The 21,306-nt window shown below is 40.1% G+C and overlaps 3 protein-coding genes across 6 annotated transcripts; 2 read left to right on the forward strand and 1 right to left on the reverse strand.

Annotated features, from left to right (window-relative positions):
• The first annotated feature begins 4,670 nt into the window (after nt 1-4,670).
• LOC129098916 (uncharacterized) lies at nt 4,671-6,879 on the forward strand. The gene is made up of 3 exons (XM_054608052.1): nt 4,671-4,798; nt 5,202-5,310; nt 6,192-6,879. Exons 2-3 carry the CDS (start codon nt 5,207-5,209, stop codon nt 6,619-6,621), a joined length of 534 nt encoding a protein of 177 aa, XP_054464027.1. The 5' UTR covers nt 4,671-4,798; nt 5,202-5,206; the 3' UTR covers nt 6,622-6,879.
• Nucleotides 6,880-7,446: 567 nt separating this feature from the next.
• apnl (actinoporin-like protein) lies at nt 7,447-9,115 on the forward strand. Of its 2 annotated transcripts, none has more exons than XM_054608069.1 (3): nt 7,447-7,528; nt 8,057-8,183; nt 8,278-9,115. In XM_054608069.1, exons 2-3 carry the CDS (start codon nt 8,080-8,082, stop codon nt 8,732-8,734), a joined length of 561 nt encoding a protein of 186 aa, XP_054464044.1. In that variant the 5' UTR covers nt 7,447-7,528; nt 8,057-8,079; the 3' UTR covers nt 8,735-9,115. The 2 variants fall into 2 exon arrangements, with proteins under 2 accessions (XP_054464044.1, XP_054464045.1); XM_054608070.1 differs by having other exon boundaries at nt 7,448-7,528; nt 8,060-8,183.
• A 7,439-nt stretch (nt 9,116-16,554) lies between these two features.
• Nucleotides 16,555-21,306, reverse strand: ramp2 (receptor (G protein-coupled) activity modifying protein 2). 3 transcript variants are annotated; one of them, XM_054607561.1, is made up of 6 exons: nt 21,190-21,306; nt 20,602-20,664; nt 20,487-20,516; nt 18,640-18,672; nt 18,299-18,476; nt 16,555-18,200 (listed from the first exon to the last, which is right to left on the reverse strand). In XM_054607561.1, exons 1-6 carry the CDS (start codon nt 21,248-21,250, stop codon nt 17,951-17,953), a joined length of 615 nt encoding a protein of 204 aa, XP_054463536.1. In that variant the 5' UTR covers nt 21,251-21,306; the 3' UTR covers nt 16,555-17,950. The 3 variants fall into 3 exon arrangements, with proteins under 3 accessions (XP_054463536.1, XP_054463535.1, XP_054463537.1); XM_054607560.1 differs by having other exon boundaries at nt 20,602-20,667; XM_054607562.1 differs by lacking the exons at nt 20,487-20,516; nt 20,602-20,664; nt 21,190-21,306 and adding an exon at nt 18,928-20,363.

Raw genomic sequence — 21,306 nt, forward strand, 5'->3', positions numbered from 1 at the left:
CATTTCACAATTATTCTGCAGTGCATTTCACATTTCACAATCATTTCACAATTATTCTGCTTTGAGTGCGTTTCACTTTTTACGGGGCAAGCAGGCCCGGTAAAAAGTGAAATGCACTCAAAGCAGAATAATTTGTCTGAACTTATAAGTTAGTTTGTTAACTGACCTTTTGCAAGCTTGTTTTATTTTCCCTCTTCAAAAACTTATTGAGTATAATGGTGTGAATGTTGAACAGAATGCCAGTGGGAAGTAAAAAGAATAGGAAAAAAAGAGAGAAACTTAGGGAGCTATTGCTACTGACTAGCGATAGCCTGTCCTGGCTAACTACAGTGAGTAAATGGTTATTATTCCAGCTACAGCAGTTCACCAACTATCACTGTAAGTTGTCACTATGTCACCAGGCTTTTAGCCCCCCCTGTTTTTTGTGGATGAGCAAATGTCACCTTGTGAAGATTGTGTGTTGGTGTGTCATTCTTAGTGCTGATGACTGCCATTTGTCCTCATAACTTTATATTGCTGCCTTTTGAGCTTGATTTGGACAAAGTAAAGGCTGTTTTCACTCTACCAGCCCTTTCCTCTGAGCATGCTAGTGGGTTCAAGCCTTGTCTTTGATTGTTACAGAGGTGTACTGTATTAATCACACATAGAGTCTACAAGGCCAACAGAAACATTGTTATTCCTTAAAGGTGTTAATTGCGTTGCAATCTTTCCTGTTGTGCAAATGAACAGTCCATGGCTCAGCTATTTTAAGTGCACTAAAGCCTTTACTGGTGACAACATGCTGACATAACATTTCACTTCATAGTTTAATCAAGGCTGAATACACAGAAGAGTAAACAAGCTATCTAATGGAAAGAGAGTGTTCAGTAATAGTAAATATTGTATTTGTTCAGCTTTAACTCAGATTTGTGTTTAATGGTAGCTTTATTTGTTACCTTATTTGTACCTGTAGGTAGATTTGGCTTTCAGTGACAGACGAGTCATCCTTCTAGACACAAATTTTTACAAACAACACAGACAATAAACAAACATGGTAGGATTACTCCAGGCTCCAAAGAAAAAGATACAATTAATACCATAAAAGCACGATAGAATGAGGTCATCATGGTATTGGCATTGTGGAAGGTGGACAAGATCTTCAAGCAAACACTGGAGCTCCTTTTTGCACACTGCCTCACAATTAACTTCAAATTTCAGTTTTGAGTCAATAATTGTCCCAAGATATTTGTTATATTGCACACATGCCACTGCCTGATCCTGCAGCAAGGGGGCCCCACAAGGAACCGTTCTGGCTCCATTCCTCTTCTCCATATACACATCAGACTTCACATACAACTCTGCTACCTGCCACCTGCAAAAGTTATCTGACGACTCTGCAATCGTCGGCCTCATCTCCGCCGGCGATGAGAGGGAATACAGAGAACTGAACCAGGACTTCATAGGATGGTGCCGGCGGAACCGCCTCCAGATCAACTCTGGTAAAACCAAAGAGCTGGTGGTGGACTTCCGCCGGGGTAAACACTGTCCTCCGGAACCAGTGAACATCCAGGGACGACTGGACTAATCATACAAATGCACTTTATAAAAAGGGTCAGAGCAGACTGTATCTGCTGAGGAGACTGAGGTCCTTTGGAGTGCAGGGAGCACTCCTGAGGACCTTTTTCAACTCTGTGGTTGCATCAGCCATTTTTTATGCAGTGGTCTGCTGGAGCAGCAGCATCTCAGCAGCCGACAAGAAGAGACTCAACAAGCTTGTCAGGAAGGCCAGCAGTGTGCTGGGGTGTCCACCGGACACGGTGGAGGTGGTGGGAGACAGGAGGATGATGGCCAAGCTATCATCCCTGATGAACAACACCTCTCACCCCATGCGGGACACTCTGGCAGCTCTGTGCAGCTCCTTCAGCCACCGGCTGCTTCACCCCCGGTGTGTGAAGGAGAGGTACCGCAGGTCCTTCCTTCCAGCTGCTGTCAGGTTGCACAACCAACTCTGCTCCCAGCAGACCACATGACAATAATAACATGACAATAAAAACATGACAATAAAAACCTGTGCAATACATTACACTGTGCAATAATAGTTAAAATAGTTTTTTCTGTCTGTAAATATAATATTTCAGTTATTGTTGTTTTTCTACTGTTTCTTATTGCTTATTTATAATACTTGTTTTTTTTATTTTCATTTTTTATTTTTATCTTGTCTTTCTTCTACTATGTCTCTTGTGTGCACTTTACTCTATGCTGCTGTAAGCCTGCAAATTTCCCCACTGCGGGACTAATAAAGGATTATCTTATCTTATCTTATCTTATCTTATCTTATGGATATTAATTCATGTGTGTGGGTATGTCTACTAAAACCAGGTCTACAATCTACATGATTCTGACAAAATAAATGTATAGTGTCAGTTTCAGCAAACCATTAACCTGCCACGTCTCTTATATAAAACAGACGTATGTGCAGGTGTCTAACAGAATAAAAAAGCCACTTGAGTGACAGGAGGTTGAGATACTGATACTACAGCCACTATACTTACCAGCCGCGACAGCGACACTGGTATAGTTTTCGCATTGTGAGTCTGTGTGTGAGTCATCATGGCAAAATGTGGTCCTGGAGACACCGGCTGCAGCGTTGACTTCCACAAATCAGTTTTACCTTTTCTCCTAGTACCTTGCTAGGTGTTAACATTTCTGTGGACAGACTTTAGCAACACAATAGCGTCAGAACAGTCCAAGATGCAGTCGTGAAACTTTAAGGATGTGCAGTTTAAATCAAAATGAAGGCCGAGTTCGAAGAAGGATGTGATTTGAACAAGGGAGACCGAAGCAGTGTGGTAGAAAATGGGGAAGTGGACCATTTAGCAATCGCCCCACTTTTGTCACCATAACACTTTAAAAGCCTCAGTAACCTACACAGAGAGATCGCTGACATTCTGTTGTTTTGTCTCATTCTTCATTGCCTCTTATCAACTCAGACACTGCAAAGATAAATCTACAGCATGATTAAACTTAATTCACCTGATTCATGAAATAATGAGCAAATTTCAATTGATAGTTGATAGTTGCATGTGTGTAACTAAACTAGGGTATGTGTTACAGGATAGAGGATGCTCACTTATTGTAGTCAATTGAATATTCTTTTTAGTTGTTTTTGTTTGTTTTTTGCATGTTAAATGTATTAGTGCAGTTCATAAGTTTCATTCCTAGACCTGTAGTGTTGTGGCTTTAGGAGCCCTGTGATGCTTAAACGTTTTTGGGATGCATGAAAAATCAACTTTGCTATTTCTACATTTTTACTGCTAATGATAAAAATAAAAATAAATGTCAATTTGAGCATAAAAATTAATTCTTGATGAGTCTGTTTATATCAACTATTTCCATTCTTTCCCATTAGACTTCCATAGCTCTGGATAATTAGTATTGCACCTACGACTATCTGAATGCTGCTATGCCCTTTTCACAGGACATAATGAAGGGCATGCTGAATATGTAATGTTTGACAGGGATTTTCTGCTGTGGTCACTGGCTAACCATCAGAAAGCAAACATTAACTGACAAAGTCTGTGTAGTGCAAATGCCTTTTTGCAAATGCATGTCTGGTGCCATCTGGTGACTTCAAGCATTGGAGTCGAAGGATTTAAATCAAGTTCAAGGCGCCTGATGTATAATATAGAACAGCTGCCACACTATTTTACTTGAATCGGTTGATGGAATAATGAACACATCTCAAAACACACTTAGTTTGCAAAAACAAACTTAATGGTGAAGACCCTCAGGCTCTATAATCTTGTGGACAAATACAACATTGTAGTGTACCAGGCTGTGTTACACAATACATTGTGTCAGTAACTTGCTCCTACATGGAAGAAGGGAGTGTCTCCTCTTCTTCTCAACTCTCCAGTGGGAGCAGAGTCGGCAGTAAAAGAGTCAGTGATATAAGAGTCATACAGTGTGTTTCTTTTTTTCTTTTTTCACTGTGAATTTGTGGCTGATGTCGCTAGCCATCACCTCCAACAACAACAAGTAATCTTGAGCAATGCCTGGGAAGGGATTGAAGTTACATTTTTAAGCGAGTCAGAACAAGAAACGTTCATTAAGCATCTTTACGAAATACTTCTACTGAACTGAGCAGCAAAGGGTCCCATAAGAGCAAAGAAGTGAGTTCATTGCAAAATTATGAAACCCACTTATAAAATAACTGGGAAAAGTTGTGACCGAGTAGGCAGTCTGATCGGATTTCACATCAATGTGCTGCATTAAGTTACACTTTAGGGAAGCAAAATACATTTTCTTGAAATCGTCTTAAATCCTTGATCCTTCAACATAGAGAGGTGAAATCAATACCACCCTTGTTCGATGTGAAGGTGAATATGCTGACACAGCAATGTTGCCTTATTAATAAGTGAATAAGCATTATTCATGAAGTTTACTATATAGTTTAAAACCTTTCAGGCTGTTAACCAGTTGTTTTTTATGTTCATATACTTTTGTATATATATTTATATTTATACGTGTACATAGTAGTTAAATGTTTATGCCTCCCCTATTCTACTTGTTGTCCTTGTTTTCTGTTTTATTGGTCTATTTCTGACTTTGCATGTTGAGAGCAACGGAAAAAACAGGGTATAATTTTCCATGAGGGATGGTGTATGCTCACTGCACGGTGGACACGCCCGTGTTTGTGTTGGAGCAAGTACTCTGGAGGAGTACACTCACAGAGACTCTCTCCACCCCTTTGCAGGATCCGAGAAAAAGGAAACTTGACGCTGCTCTCTAGCACAAGTTGCGTGTTTAACTCCAAAAGGTGAATATAATTACTTCAATTCGTAGCAAGATTATAACTTAACTGTAATCTATGTATTGGATATCCTGTTTTCACAGATAAGAACAGTTTCATATGAGCTATATTCACATTTTACGTACACATACTGTAGAACTGTAGAGCTGTACCAATAGTCTCAGTTTTGTTATTGAGGGGAAGAAAATTAGCTTGGTTTGGCTAAATCAGGGAATTATGCCATCTCAACAGTAAAGTATTAGTATTTTTCTTTTGACCGAATATGACTTATGACCGGAATACTCCGTCTTATCTTCTCATCTTTTATATAAAAGAAAAGTATCCATTTCCTACACATAACAGTACCTGCTGAACGGTGACCTGTTTGCAGATATACTGTCGTAAGCTTTAAGTTCTGTTCCTCTTGCAGCCAAGATGCCAGAAACAGCAGAAGCTGTGTCAGCCACCCTCGACACCAACAGAAACTGCACCGTAGAAATAACCAATGTCAGCAGTCACTTCTGCCTCATCAACCCCAAGTAAGTCCATAACTGTATTTATCAATTTGAACACATTTAAATGTTCATCAGAAGACACAAAAATATCTACTGAAACAGAAGTACAAATTAATGAGTGACCTAATACAGTGCATGCGAAAATAATGTGATGATTGCAATTATGAAAAAAGAAAATAATTTGCTCTTTTGCTTCTTAACTCATCTCCAAATGTTCAGTGCATCAACATTGTTTAAAACATAGGCAGAAACCTTTACTTTTGTTCTCTCTAATAGTCATGGATGAAGCACATATTTCCAGCATAAATCAGTTATTTTAATGTTATCAACATACAAATGTTAAGTAAAGCTCAATGATATTGCAAGTGAAATGTCAACGTACCATCTATTAAACATAAATAAATTATTTGATTGGGTTGCCGCCTATTCCTCAACATTAAATGTTGACAGTTTCTTCCACTTCTGCAAAAAAGGGGGAAATGAATAAAACAAAACAGTAAAGTAGACAGAAATGACCCACATCTTTTGGATGTTTCTACCATACATTTATCTAGCTGTGGCAGGACAGACCATATCTTGGATGGGTGGTTTTCATGTGTGACATCACTTTGCTGAGAACATCCACCTATCCATCATGCAGTGACACGCACTGCCTCATTGCACATCGCATGCAGGTACACTCACTGTTGCTTAGAAGTCCACAGCAGTACTTGCGCAGTCACAGTCCATCCATCAGCATAAGGTAGTTCAGGTACCCTGGAAAGCCCAACACTTGAAAAGTACTTTGTCAATCTCCACAAAACTTGCAAAACTCTTGTTTTTCCATCAAAAGTCTGGAAAGTGTGACATGAAAGTTCTCAACCGATCTGTATTGATGTTACCATATCTCCTGCTCTCTTGTATAGGGTATACATGACAAGTGGTTTCTCTCACCACCCGCCCCAGCCAACGGTTCGTACCGCCATGACTGAAGTGTGCTCCTTCAACAAGGACGACCACACCGCCACGGGCTCTGTCGGCCTGCTGACCTACGACCTGTTCCATATGCAGAGCCGGGTTTGCTCCAAGCGCATTGCCATCATGTTCTCTGTGCCCTTTGACCACAACTTGTACAAGAATCGGCTGGCCGTGGGCGTGGTCCAGCAGTCCCAAGCCTGCGACAAACATCTGTACAACCAGCTGTACGATGGGAAGGACGAGACCACCTTCTGCCGCTCCGAGACGCACGGCTGTGGGCTGGTATTCCAAGATAATGAGGTTGATTTAAGGGCTACAATGTCTTCCATTGGCAAAGCCATTGTTAAAGTGGAGCTCTATGATAAAATGGGTCGCTAGTTTGTACTTTGTTGCTTTTGTACCCAACAGAATAAATAAACTTCATTTGATTTGACTGCTGCTGCATTGTTGACATCTAGAGAAACATCCAGAGGAGAGGAAGAGTGATTTTGCTGTCATCTGTACTTTGTGTCCACTGAAAGATATCAATATCTGACAGCCAGCTCATTGATTCTCCGTTAGCTTGATTCTTTGGGCTTATGTGCATTGTACCCTCCCTTTTTTCTTTGATTATGGTAATAAAACATTCAGACTCAATGTTTGTGTTGTGTGGGATATGTCTTTCATTATTACAGAAGAACAGTTATCATTTCTTAATCTCTTAGCTGGATCCATCCAATTCTAATGAGTAGCAACAGATGGAATATCTGCATAGATGTTTTTTTAATCGACACGATGACAGTATTGTTCTTCACTGGCTGTGACACTCTCCATCAGTCTGTAGTTGTTGTGTGGTATTGGAATGCAACAGAAGGGGAAAATAAGAGAAAAGTATCTACAGCTTAGTCTGGCTCAACTTGTAAAGGCAGTTTTCGTCTCCATTGCTAAATTCCACAGAAATTAGATTACCAAAACCACCTCAGTCTATGAAGCATTTTCTAAGGGAGAAAATGAGTGTGCTGAGCAAATGTTCGAGGCCTCCGAGCTTAGGATCCACTAGGAAACAAACAAGGGTGTGGCTGTTTTTCCCACGGAAAAATACAGGAATCTTAGTTCTGTTTTTTGTGGGGGTGGGTTATAAATATTTGCAGAAGGAGGGTGTGTGCTGTCATGGGGTTGTGTTACAAGTGGGAGGGGTTTCCTTGGTAATGGCATATTGAAAAACAAAAAAAAACTACCGGCACCTCCCTTCCAGATAACTTTTCCGACTTTGAGAATTGGAAGCATCAACAGAGGTTCTCAGCAAGTAAGTCACCTAACATTTTGGGAAAACATACTTTAATTAAAGAGCTTGATAAGAGGCAGTAGAGAGAATTGCTTATTATATCTGTAGAGGCTTATAGAAGTCTGATGGGCTATTTGTTTGATTTGTATCTTATATCTGTTGATAAAAGGGTGTGATCATTTTCTCTAGTGTTCTCACTCTAACTTCATTATTGCATGCTGCTTAGTGCCGTAATTGAAGAAGTACCCTCTATAATGAGGCAAAGAGAGTCTGCTGTTATTCTCTGATTGTTCACAAACGTTTTGAAATCGTATTAGCCTCTTGACATGCATCATTCGTACCTAGTGCCAGTTCATGTGCACCTTTTAAGGTCAGTGTAATGCCAGTACAGCATGTCAGCTGAGCAGAAGTCAGGAAGATATTCATATTGGAGTAAAGTTTGATTCTCATGATTCCCAGTGTGTTCGGAGGTTGAGGTATGTGCTCAGTCACAGCTGTGATGCCGTTCGGTTCAGACGGTTAACACTTAAATTACCTTTGTTTTACAAGCAGATCTCAACAGCCATTCCAACATGACAGAGTCAGCTGAAGCTATAGCGGCCGATGTGAAGAGCAAGAGAAGTGTTACCATTGAAATCGGGAATGTCACCAACAACTATTGCCTCATCAACCCAAAGTAAGCCCTGACAGTTTTGTCATTTGTATTTTAAAGGTTTTATACGAATACAAAAGAAAACGTGTAATCTATGTGTCTGTTTGTTTATGTTTAGGGTGTACCTTGAGAATGGGGAGACGTACAACCCACCCCAACCCACAGTGCGCCCTCTAAAGACGGAGGTCTGCACTTTCTCCAAGTCCGGTGGCAAAGCGACAGGCAGCATTGGTGTGCTGACCTACGACCTTTTCGAGAGGTCCCAGAACGACTACATTGAGACTATAGCCATCATGTTCTCGGTCCCATGGGACTACAACCTGTACAAGAACTGGTTTGCAGTGGGGCTCTATAAGAAGGGCCGCAACTGTGATAAGGCTTTGTACAAAGAAATGTACTACGAGAAGAAACAGCATGAGCACGGGTTTGTCAGGGAGGAGGCTGTTGGATCAGGAATCAATTATGTGGGCAACTATTTAGATATCAAGGCCACAATGAGTCCCATGGGCAATGCCGTCATGAAGGTGGAGGTGTGGGATAAGCTTTTCACACCCCTGGGCCAGCAGGCGTACTAGAGACCCCTAACCAGTATTCCTGTCATGAGTCCTAGCAGCAGAATTTATCCCTCCACCTGAAGCAGACAGCACACATGATTTAGCAGACGTATTGCTGCTGACATGTGTCTGTATACCTGGGTATTACCCCTCAGTAAATCTGCTTAAGATCAGAGTTCAGCTTGTTTATAAATCCAGGAGGCAATAACCCCATTTTATAGCCAAAGCCTCTGTCTGTTTTCGTAGCATCAGGGTTTTTTTTAAATGGCATCTTTAGAAATGAGAATCAAAGGATGACTCACCGAAGGACGAGGGCAGATAGCTTAATAAAACACACTGGGAGCTTGTCTGTATTTACCTTGACACTGTAGTCTGAGGAATAAAATAAACCTTTTTGCTGAAGCTTTTTGTCTATGTGTTTTTGTGTTGAGCTCAGAAATGCAAAAGTGCTTAAAAAAGAGAAATGAATGAAATATTTGAATACAAACTTTTGAAGGGAAATTTTGATTTGAAAAGAGATAAAAGGTGCAGTTTTTTTTTCCATAGGGGCTTTTTTATGAGAACAGGATGTGGACACACCCTGTCTCATGTTGCCCAACATCAAAGCACATCCATCATTGCTAACACTGCCTTCATAGTACACCAAACTTTATTACATGTGGAAATGAAAGACTCCAACCACATTTTAAAGAGGTTGGTTTAACATGCATGACATTAAAATTGTGTTTTGTAATAGAAAAAGTTACATGGTTGGCATTTTTTCAGGGCATATGATCATGAAATATTTTTGCATCTTTGCTGTGAATTTCTGTTATGGTATTCCACTGTCTGCTCCTATTTTCTAGTTCAAGTAATTTGCGGCTAAATTGTCAAATTTTGTGAAAGATCAGAATAGTAGTCAGAACACCAGAGACTGACTGATCTCTACAATATTTTTATAATAATAATATATCCTAACTCAACAAGCACCTACATGAAAACAAATATTAAAATTCTTGGCCAAATAAAACTTACCATTAAAACCTGTTTTCAAGACACAGTAGAACAGTATTTGTACCCAGATGCTTTAGATAAAGAGGGCTGTAATTGTGTTCTTAGTCATTGTCTCTGGCAGAACCAGAGGGAACATTAAAACTTCTTCAGCTATGTGGTTATTGTTCAAAACACATTCATTTGGTCATTTTTATGAAACACTATCGAGGAGAAAATAAATAGATATCTTTGCGTTTTTTTGTTGCAATTATGATCCTGGCAGGGATCATAAGAGACATCAATGGATTTAGGTGAAGACCCCATTATTTTGACTGCTCATCAACTCATTACGCTTACTAAAAGCTTTCTAATCCTTTAATTGGTGAGAAATGACAATCTTGACGTGTTATCTCATCATCTAACAACTGGTTTTGCAGAAATGGCACAGCCAATTAAATGTAGAAACAGCCATTAACCTCAGGGGAATATGGGGGTTCTAAGGCAGTAGGCGGCATCGGCTCTTAATTCACATCGCAGGCAGAGTTGTCAGGTTCCTCTGATTCTATTTAGAATCCTGATCGTGTTTTCCCCATTAGATTCATTGCTGCATTAACTGTTCCATTCATAAAGAAGCCCAGCTCAAAGGTTTTGCTCACTGTCACCGTTGGATTTGCATAAAAGCCATACATAATATAGAGTCATAAACTAGGCCTGTTTAGGCTCAATGCCTGCAGCTTTGTCGAGTAGAGTATCAGAGAAATGAAAGACAGCCCCTATAAACAGATGAGGGACACTAAGCGGAAACTTTTGTTCGTCACAGCTTTAAAAATGCTAAATTCCCACACGTTCCTTTCATATTTTCCTTTCAATCTCTCCTCTATGTTTACTGTACCTGCACATAAGTCGTTTTTTATGTTTTGCATCAAATTGTTCGCTGTGTGTATTTGTGAGGGGGTGCTTTTGCATTTGTGTCTTTGTATGTACAGTAAATGTGTTTGAGCGCTTTTATGATGAGCATCTCTGAGTGTAGGGAAACGAGAACCTGCGCATGCAAAGATGGATTTTTTTATTTTATATCAAATGCATTCTTTTGTGAATTATGCAATTTCCTCAAGCAAGCCTTAAAAAATCTTTCAAGAACAGAGCAGGATTAGATTTCTTAAACAGGAAACTGTATTTTCCGTCGTAGATAAACTTAAGAAGCTCAGCGATGGAGGATTGAAACTGATGCTTTTTACCACTAAACAGCAGTGAATCTAGCTGTTTGTCATGGTAAAAGCGTCTGCCAAATCCCTTCAGGATGTTTAGAGGAAAGGGAAGGTGGATGAGTGGAGGTGCTGCAACACAGTCTGTCTTTTCATAAGACAACAGTTAGCTGATCGCACTAAAACAACAGTAAGGCTGCAGCTAAAGCCACTGCAAGGAGATGATCAGAGGAGAGAAAAAAACGACAAACCTGGAAAACATGTTTTTACCCTAGTAAACAAACTCATACAGCCTCTTCGAATTTTGCAAGCATTTTTGTCTGGTATTTCTTTATTTTTACAACATACTTTTGAATCGATACTGTAATTATCATTCTATGAGTAGAAAAAGGCTGAAGAGCAAACAACAACATGCATCTCCTCTCTCTTTGTACTTGAAGTCTTTATTTATCTTCCCCACCAAAAATGAATAGTGGTTGTGTCTCTTCAGAGCATGAAAAAATGACAAGCACATTTAAATTTTTCAGATTCTCAACAAAGCCAGGGCGATCAACACAGAGCTCAGAGTGCATTAACTGGGTGAGTCCGATCATAAACTATCTGCATTAAATATGTAGCTTCCGAGCTACAGCTTGAATTTCCGTCTCTCTATTTGCTTTGAAACGAAGCCTACGGCGCATGAGAACTGCATTGTGTGTTGACTCAAACTGGGAGTGTCCAAACAGAAGCTTAAAACGGTTCAATTTCAATAACCTGAGGTGTGGGTGTGAGCTGCAGCCCTTTAAACAGCCTAAACCACTGCATGACCAAGAATACAATCAACAATATAATACGAATACTTCTCTCATGGCACAGAATGGAAGTATACTCAAAAGGTGCCATTTGTAAATGCCTTCAACTACTAAATATGCTCTCAAAGACTGCCATCTAGAGGCCCTGTCTGATATCAAGCGTACTCACACAGTTTACAGCTTAAATGCTCTAAGCACTCAAGGCAAGTCGGGAAAAAGCACTAGATACCACAGTAACAGTAAAATGAAATAAAATGTATATAAACAGTGTTCATTGAGTTGGTTTAATGGCTTTAAGCAGAACATTTGTTATTGTGTCCTCAAAAGCCTCCTCATTATTAGCAGACAGTGGTAATAATATGGCTCCCCCTGCACTCCTGCTGTTCCTGGCTCTAAACAGTTCTTGACATCCAGCAGGGATTAGCTCACTCTGCATCTGCCCTGATGTTTGACAGGCTGGTAACAGGCGCCTGCAGCCCGGTCGTTGGAGCTCAATTACAGGCCTCCGTCTCAGTCAGGTTCCCCACTAGAGAATCTGGGGTAAAACAATGAATACATAAGCCAGGGTTGCACTGTTCTGCATGTTTTGTTTTTGAAAAAGTTCTGTGGGGTCATTTTTCGCAGACTGTCCATTATTAGTTTGGATGAGATGTGAGGGTCAAAGATCATGTTGTTCCCAGCAGGCTTTGTTAATTGTCTCATCGTGTTACTTTGTTGTTGTGTAATCTTTCATCGTGCAGATGTGTATCATGTAACAATACAAATAACCTGAGGGAGAACACTCTACAGTTCTTTCTCAATGCCTCTAAGGCTGTAATAAATATTGTTATCGAACGTAATTCAATTGAATGAATTAAACCATTAAAGAATGTTGGCATTTATGTAATCATCCGTATATCCCAATATTACTTTGAGGCTGTTTGAGCCATGTTGGTTTTTAAAAAGTTGACTTTTCAGAACAAAATGGATCACTTTTCAGTTGCAAATCTTACACAGATCTTTATTGGAAATATTTAGTTTTTGTTTGGGCTGAACTGTCCCTTTAACAAGAAATAAATGATCAGTGCAATGTTGTATGCAGACAAAAGACAAACAAAACAAAATAAGACTTTACAGATTTTTGAGAGAAACACACACATGGAATGAACCTTCCAACTGTACAGGGCACACATTAGGTCGAAGCATGTAAACTAAAGGACAAGAGCGGTGATTATCACATATACTGTATGTCATGGAAATTGAGCTGTCCTTGTTGTGTGAAGATCCAAGATAATAATTCAAACACCCACACAATGCTACTACTTAATGCTACTAAATCACAACATAATTCTAATTATGAACCCACAGAGAATTATTACCTGACTTTGCTGTTCCCCTCAGGCTACAGAGCTTTATAACAAGGTTCAGCTCATTGTTTCCATTATTCCAACCCGCACCTTTACCGTTCTCACAGCATCGCTTTCAGCTGTTCTCATCAAAAAGGAAGCATTAAAATCCTGCTGTACGATACGTGCCAATTACTAAACAATAGACAGGCTTAGCTAGTGAATATAGTGAAGCATTTAGCAGCTAAAGAGTCAGACTTTAGCGGATACATAAAAGAGAGTGAATATTGGATTTACATTCATCAGGAGTCCAGAAACCAAATTCCCAATGAATGCTTATGTTATCCATAGGTTACTTTGTGCTAACAAGTTTGCCATAACATCTTAAAAAGTGACATTATGTCAGCTTATTTCCGCTGCCTCCAAGTTTAAATTATCTGCAATTAAATAACTTTCTAGAGACTCAGACAGGTGATCATCTATTCAGCAACAACATCAACCACCAAGAGTAAGCTAGATTTCAACCAAAAGCCCAGCTCAGTGTTGCAGACTCTTTTCCAATTAAAAGTAGCTAGCAGCACCAGCTCCATAAGTCCATATATCTAAGGACAGCCCGTCCCTTCATGTCTCCCTCCAAAGCCAATCCCCCCAAATTATCATAATGAACGTTATTTTGCTGTTGATATTGTGCTTTGTTGTTACCGGTGGCAGCTTTTAGAGCTGGCAATATGCATTGTCTTAATTTCCTGATTCAGATTTTCCCAGCTCCCCCTGGTTGTTTCTCAGGTAGCTCTTCTTTCAAGTTGTCCAGCTGCAGCTCCTGTTTTTTTTATTTTTTCTTCAGGGATAAATCTTTCTGGTTCTTAATGTTGACCTTCACAGGCTCCTTCGCCGTCCTCGTAAAATAACTGTAATATATTTCTGCCTATTGTCCCTCAAATTATCAGCTGGTGGTGGAACAGGGTTGTTCATGCTCTGCATTTCTTTGAGTTTATTCTGTTTGATCGAGCAGCTGATGTCAAACCTACTCGGTGTCATCCAGCTGTAGGGTCAGCTCTGACACAGCAGTGCCAGCTGTCTGGATCTCGCACAACAAAGTAATTACTCGTGTCACACCGAATGACTCGCATCAGTGGGTGCAATCTTTTCATTTTCATCAAGTCTGGCAAAATTCCAGTCTGGAAGTTCTCCAATAAAGTAGTTGTAAGAAAAAAACATGTAAAAAAATATGTTTATAAATATATACATCTCTAAAACCAATGGTATATCAATAATTCATCGATATTGGACACAGACTCCAGGAAGCTGACTTTCTCTGGCCACCAGCTGTCATCATTGATGCTGCTGATGAATGCTCCTTCATAGGAACCAGTGAAGCTGACACTGTCAGCCACGTCTTATTCCCACAGCCCCCAGCAACACTATTAAGTCTGCCAAAGGAACCAGCAGTTGATGTACAGATGCCCTTACCCGCTGTCCTTCCAACCACTCTGCCAGGTCTCTTGGCCTTAACAGTCATCGGCTCCCTCGATGAGACGACCAGCAAAGTCTCCAGAGCCAAAACCTGTGACTGGAGACACAGCTGCAGCTTTTGGGTGCGATCACCACTGCAGAGAGAGAAAGGTCTCTGAAATCATCCGTCTCGGTTCTAGAAATATACAGTATATACATGTATACATGGGTGTGCCATATATATTTTCTAACATCCAAGCTAACTATACCTAACGTTAGATTTCCATTGTGGCATTGGTGGTTTGTTACTTTTTAATTTGTTTGAGGCAGCATGACCTCAAAGTAAAACTGAAACACTTTTTAGACTCAGTTCTACTTTTACTTTTTATTTTCATTATCATCATTGTTAAATTGTCAAGCTATAATGAGACAGGTGTATTACTGGTGCGTTTGCAACGTACAATTACTCTGATATTTAATTTGGTTTCAATAAAAGTCAGTTCAAAAGTATTCCTGGCTCCTTTTCCTCAATCTACAATATTTGTCCACAAAACTATCTAGCAACTTACTACTGTGAGCTTATACATAACAACATATATATCTGGAGAAATGTCCAGAGATGTTCCCTTGTCCATTACCGCGAGCAGTTCCAACCCCACAGCATCAAGTCATGCCACTTCAGTGTCAGCACAGATCGTTGAAACTGAGGCCCATGGGAATGTGTTCAGATCAGCTGAGTTGAGGCATCTCTACATGTTGTGTCATTGAGATGCAGCATTGCTGAGGGACAGGAGAATAACCTAATGGCCTCATGGACTCCCTTAAAGGATTCCTACTGATAACATACTCCACAGTACTGTTGCTATGAGATGCCATGAGCTACCAATTCATTTTGTATTGTAAGCTTTAACAGTGACTGACTGTAATTTTTAGCTATTAGTCTTTTATATATATATCATTTTACACTCCTTAAAACTCTAGAAACTTGCCTGAGAATCACTTTTAGGTTTTGTTCAGAATCAATGTAATCCAGTGCTTGTTGTCTTTAAATTCATCCATTGGTGCAAAAAACAGAAACTGCTATTAGCTAATTGTGCATATTATCAATGTTTCCAGTTTGCCAAAATGTAAACAGATATCAGGTAAAATAACGTTGTAGCCCAATCATTTTCTCTAGACTACACATATACGATTACAGATTAGCTTTTTGTCTCTACACAAAGATAAACAACTGCGGATCAGCAGAAAACTTTGAATTAAACATTAATATAACATGCAACCTTTTTTTTCTTAGAGATGGCAGTCTCGTTGGTTAAGTGCTGCTACTGAGACTATATCACATTAAACCAGTAGAGGGCAGGGTTTCCTAACTGAACACAAACTGATGTACTGTATATTGACCGTAGGTATTTCACTCGTTTACTGATCCCCCAAACAAATTGTTTGCTGAAACATTTGATGTAATTTGTCTTAAACAATTATGATGGATATTGTTTTTCCAATCATATCTTGCATTCTGGAATCAGAAATGTTTTTTGGCCTGATGTAACAGTAAGGAGTAACACAGAATTGAATGAGATCAGAAGGGGGTGGGGACGAGGATGACCCAACATGTAGAGAGGAAGAAGGTCACTGAACACACTTTCCCACCCATCCCTGCCAGACGCACACACACATACATACATACACACAAACACAGGCCCACCCTGCAGTGTTGTATTTGCCAGATGAGGGTGTGATACATGACTGCTGTCACTGCTTCCTTCACTACACCAGCACTTGTGCAGCATAGCAACTGTACCACAACATACTGCTCACTGAAGATACAGTGTAACACTACCTGAGGCACAAAGCAATGCCATCTGCACCGCACCCGAGGGAAAGGAGTGTTTAATCAAATACTGACAAAGGTTAAAGGGTACTTTAGCCAGGATGAAGCTGAAACGCTGTTAATGTATTTTAGTGAAGAACATGAGCTGAACTGAGTACAATTTGCTTCTTTCATGTTATGATTGGCTAAAACCAAATATGAACCAGCTCAGATGGCTTTTATTCCTCCGACAGTCTGGATAAATAAAAATAAGCAACAGCCGACAAATCCAACTCTAGATTTAATTATATAAAATATAAAACAGTATATCAAAATACATACAGTAAATGGTGTGAGAGTAGGCAGAATGTGTTCTCTCAGATGGTACAGTAAGTCCACTAAGTTCTGACAATGGCATAATTATAACACATTATATAAATACACATTTATATCCAAATCTGAAAGCACTTAACAATGGCTTTATCGTCATTCAAGACTGATCACAACATAACCACATTTTCACGATCCAGGCGAAAAGATAACACTTATATCTTTGTGTCGTTGCTCAGTGTTTATCGCTTGTCTGCACAGACAACTGTCTGTCTGTCTGTCTGTCTGTCTGTCTGTCTGTCTGTCTGTGTCTGTCTGTCTGTCTGTCTGTCTGTCTGTCTGTCCGAACTGGATGTTAATAAAAACTTTGCCTCGATTAGCTCATCATGTGATCATGAGGATTGTCTGTGTTTGGATAGGGGAAAGTGCTGAAGGACTGTTCAAAAATAGACAATACTAGGAAAATAAATCTCCCTTTCTGGGCGTACCCACTCATTGTGTCCCATCTGTAACCTCTGACCTCAAACGCTACGACTCACATAACCAGATCCATGCATCACGCTACACTCACTTTCCTGTCTTTATGTACACATTTAGAGGACCCTTTTCCTAGACCAAACATGGACACATACATGTATCAACTTCACACTGAAAAACAGTCTAAGTTGCACATGTGCTTTGCATACGTACTGTATATTGTCAAATTATGCATACAAACTGTACATTGTCTCGTTAATGGCTCAAAACAGGGTTAAGTTTGAGTGGCTGCAAAACAAATCGCATCAGGAGAGTTCAGGGGTTCAGTAATTGAAATGACCTTGTCTTTGATCAACACAAATACTGTCCAAAACAATGAGAGTCAACACATACACACATTTTGACTTTACCTTTGCAAGCTCAACAGCTTTTGTCATCATAACCCTGAATACTAGGTTCTTCAGTTAAAACCAAGCTCTGTTTACTGAATGGTTTGTGCAAATTGGATGTGACCAACAGATACATGTTCAGATCTCGAGTGGAGATGGTGAAAACAAAACGTTTCACAGTACGTTACAGGAACTTATTATAACATAGATCGTATCACAGTGTGACTCTGTTAGCATCGGGGAGGTTGTTATTGACAAAATCATTGTGATGCTACTGATGATATGACATTCACTCTTAATCAGTGTCATCTCCTCTAAGGTGTTCCTCCGTTGCTGATATCTCAGATATCTCATTACTCTGCAAGGTCACTGGTGAGATGAAAGCGCTGCTGCGGTGCGTGTGTAAACGAGCTGTAGCCTTCAGGTTGGGAAAGGGAAAACATGATATCCTCGATGATTTTTGAGCCAAGCAGAGATTTGGGATTTTCAGGAGCTGCCATCCCCATTTTTGGTTTTGAGCACCACCAGGCTCACCATGATGGGGATCAGGCAGATGGGAGTTATCACGAGGGCAAAGATGATGACTGGTGGTGGGTCGCTTAGCTCCTCTGAGGGACAATCTTTGAAAAACTTGGAGTGAATGTTCACAAAGGTCTGTTCCACCAGCGGGTTGGGCCATGGGATCACTAGACAGTCAGATATCTCCTCTGTGCAAAGGCTTAGGTTACTATATAAACTGCAGGGTGGAGACAGGAAGTGTGCAGAAGATGATTCAGACATCAGCATATATTTAACAATATTTTTAATGTTAAAACCAATTAACTGCAAACTTACCCGCTCACATTGCCCCAAGTGCACCAGTCAGTGCTGTTCAGTGATGCCATTGCCTCATTAAAATTGTTAAGACAGGTGTGGTCAAGCAGAGTGAAAAGGCAATCCATTGTTGGTGCACCAAAATAAAAATCACAGATGTGGCAGAAATCCGTACAATGGTGAGAAATATTCCCACAAGCTGCATGAAATAAAAGAGTTGGACAAAGAAAGACATATTGAAATTAGAAAATAACGCTAAAGATGTGCTAGACATTTTCAAAACATGCCCAGTAAATTCTAGGTCTCACAGAATGACATAAGGTTGTATGACTAGGATTATGTTTTAAAGTTATGTCACCTACCAAACTGCATCGTAGAGTTCCCTTGAGTGGCATCTTAAACACAGAGGAATAAGATGTTTAGATTGAAAACTTTACATCAAGAAGTAAAGGCAGTTAACATAAACCCTGTTTGAATCTGTCATGTAAAGTCTTTCTAATCTAGTTCATTAAATAAGTTCGTCAAAGACATACATCCTAGCAAATTCCAATGTTAAAGAGTATTTCAGTCTGTCGTAGCTCATGAGTTCCTTCACATGTCTAGTACTGAGGCAGGCATTTGCAGCTGTAGTAGGGAGACCACACACTCACCGCAGAGAAAGGAGAGGAATACCCCAATGAAACCAAGTGCTCCCTTCATGTCAGAAAAAATGAATAAAGGTGCGTTTTCCCCAACCGGCGACCATGTATAATAAACCTAAACTTCTTAGACTGTGTACAGCGAGGCATAACAGGAAACCCGACAGGATGGAAGAGACGCAGTGTAACCTTCGGTTACCAGATGTCCAAACAGTGTTACCCGCGGTTACCAGATGTTCTCCGAAGATCTGTCTGACGGCCCTGCGCCTTGGCAGCCGCTGTTCCCCTCTCCAACACACGTTTCCTTAGGATTTTCTTCCTTTTTTTAACGGGGTGGAGGCAACACAGATTGTCCTCTCCATTCTCCCAAATAAAAGGGAGCACACCCAAGCTGGGCTGGACTCACATCTGAAAACCCTTTACTCTTTAACTCTTGTTCTGCTTTTTAGTCTCAGTTTCTCACAGTCGAAGGCCTGGCCAGCTCACAGCATGTGATTTATTTGCCTTTTGGGCTGCCTCTGCCAAATAGGAAACATAAGTAAACATTTAGGGCTTAGCTTTTTGGGGTGGATGTAATCATGACTCTGCAGTGTGAGCTGTGTAGACAGCGATGATTTCATGTTAAGCTTAATTAATACAGAAAGAGTAGTTATTATTCAGTCCTGACCAGCTGTTTTAAAACTTTTTTTTCTGTCTGATGATTGTTCTACATCTGTAATGTAGTTTCTCACTGCCATCACCCACCACTTTAAAGAGCACTGTGAAAGAGGTGGTTTCATTGATTGAATGAAAAATGGAATGTAAGGTTGTTTTCTCACGACCAACTTGTTAATTTATGTCACTGAATCCACATGTTGGGCCTCTCACAACATCTGTTTGCCGAGCAGCATTTTGATTTAGTAATGACATCAGGAAATGTGTCTTTTCAGCAGAGGAGGAGCTCAGAGTTGGGGGAGTTGGCAGGGGAAGGAGGGGGGACAGTCAGGGGAAAGAAAAAAAAAAAAGAAGGCACAAGAGGAGGAACAGTGAAAGGGGCGCTGCTCCAAAGTTCCAGTTGTTTCACAACCCGGAGTTCATGCGTTGAACACAGACGTTGCATGGGGTGAATGACGAACAAATTCAGGAAGTTGAGCCAGGTGGGGTCTGTTCATAATGAGGTTTAAGTTAAACTTTGACCCAAAACCCTCCATGGGCCTAGTGTCTACTGCTGTTGACCCCTCACTGGTGGAGACCTCCCCAGGAGTTTGTGTTGGATTCTCATGATAGTACACACGGGGAGATCTTGGCAGAAACCAGTATCTCTGTGCTCTGTGTGTGTCAGTTCCAGGCCAAGCAAATGAGTTTAAGGAACTGATCCAAAACAATACCCCAGTGCACACAACTGTATAATCACTATTTGTAACTGTAAAATATAGAACATGTTAATAACTTTCATATATTTCTGTTAAATTATTAAAGTAAGATTAAATTTAAAGCCGGACGATTAGCAGATTTAAGTATTAAGGGAGCAGCAGACATTTAGTTCAGAGTCTATAATTAAGTGTAAAAAAGAAAAGAAACTGTAATCTTACTGGCAGTCATCATCTTTGTTGAGTGATACCCTGTAGAAAAAGGAGGTGATGTTAGTCAAGGTATGTGTGACCATGTAGCCTCATTAATTTTTTCTTTAAAATACACATATTGTACCTATCGTTGTGGTCGGTTGCGCCGCTAACTTTTCATCAACTAGGCAAACCACTGTTGTGCATCCTGCTTTAAGAGAAATACATTTCAGAACTTGTGAAAGTAGAGGAGGTGAAGGAAATAACAAGGAGTAAGCTGAAGGACGTGAACAGTCAATGCATCCTGCCTTTGTCCGCCACTCTTTTGAGGAAATCTTAATATATTCAACTTAAGGAAATTTCAATTTACAAAACATTCCCACAAGAAAAAAACCCATCTTATTTAATGAGTAGGAGCAAATAATAACGACAGAATGAATCATAAAATCAACTGTAATGACCTGGTGATAAAATTCTCAAAGGTTACTGTAACAAAAATTATTCTTGAAGAACAAATTTGTTGAGACAGCTTGGTCAACATCACTCTATGGCCTTTAAACCAAACTGTTCAAGTATAAAACTCAATCATGAGACCTGCTAAGCTCCTTTCTAAAAGCCACTCAATCATTGAAAGCCCCTAAGCATTCCTCCTGAGAGGTGAGATAGAGGGCAAGTAAAGAAGTTATACCATATAAGAGTGAAGAAAAATGGACAGTATAAATCGTCTACTTACCCCAGATGAGAAGAGTCAGAAAACACCCAGAAATCATAAGTGAGAAGCTAGTGGCTGTCATTTTGCCTGACAACGCTCTGTTCGTCTTCCCTGTTGGGTAGGGATAACATATCTCAA

The sequence above is a fragment of the Anoplopoma fimbria genome, chromosome 11, assembly GCF_027596085.1.
Source record: "Anoplopoma fimbria isolate UVic2021 breed Golden Eagle Sablefish chromosome 11, Afim_UVic_2022, whole genome shotgun sequence".
Classification (NCBI taxonomy): domain Eukaryota; kingdom Metazoa; phylum Chordata; class Actinopteri; order Perciformes; family Anoplopomatidae; genus Anoplopoma; species Anoplopoma fimbria.

What these genes read in the sequence shown, in the direction of transcription:
- LOC129098916 (XM_054608052.1), top strand. Translation starts at nt 5,207, where the DNA reads ATGCCAGAAACAGCAGAAGCTGTGTCAGCCACCCTCGACACCAACAGA. An exon ending in TTCTGCCTCATCAACCCCAA is followed by an intron (nt 5,311 to 6,191) that starts GTAAGTCCATAA and finishes TCTCTTGTATAG; the next exon opens with GGTATACATGACAAGTGGTT.
- apnl (XM_054608069.1), top strand. Translation starts at nt 8,080, where the DNA reads ATGACAGAGTCAGCTGAAGCTATAGCGGCCGATGTGAAGAGCAAGAGA. An exon ending in TATTGCCTCATCAACCCAAA is followed by an intron (nt 8,184 to 8,277) that starts GTAAGCCCTGAC and finishes GTTTATGTTTAG; the next exon opens with GGTGTACCTTGAGAATGGGG.
- ramp2 (XM_054607560.1), bottom strand. Translation starts at nt 21,250, where the DNA reads ATGACAGCCACTAGCTTCTCACTTATGATTTCTGGGTGTTTTCTGACT. An exon ending in AACAAAGATGATGACTGCCA is followed by an intron (nt 18,673 to 20,486) that starts GTAAGATTACAG and finishes TCTGTGTTTAAG; the next exon opens with ATGCCACTCAAGGGAACTCT. An exon ending in ACTTGGGGCAATGTGAGCGG is followed by an intron (nt 18,201 to 18,298) that starts GTAAGTTTGCAG and finishes TCCACCCTGCAG; the next exon opens with TTTATATAGTAACCTAAGCC.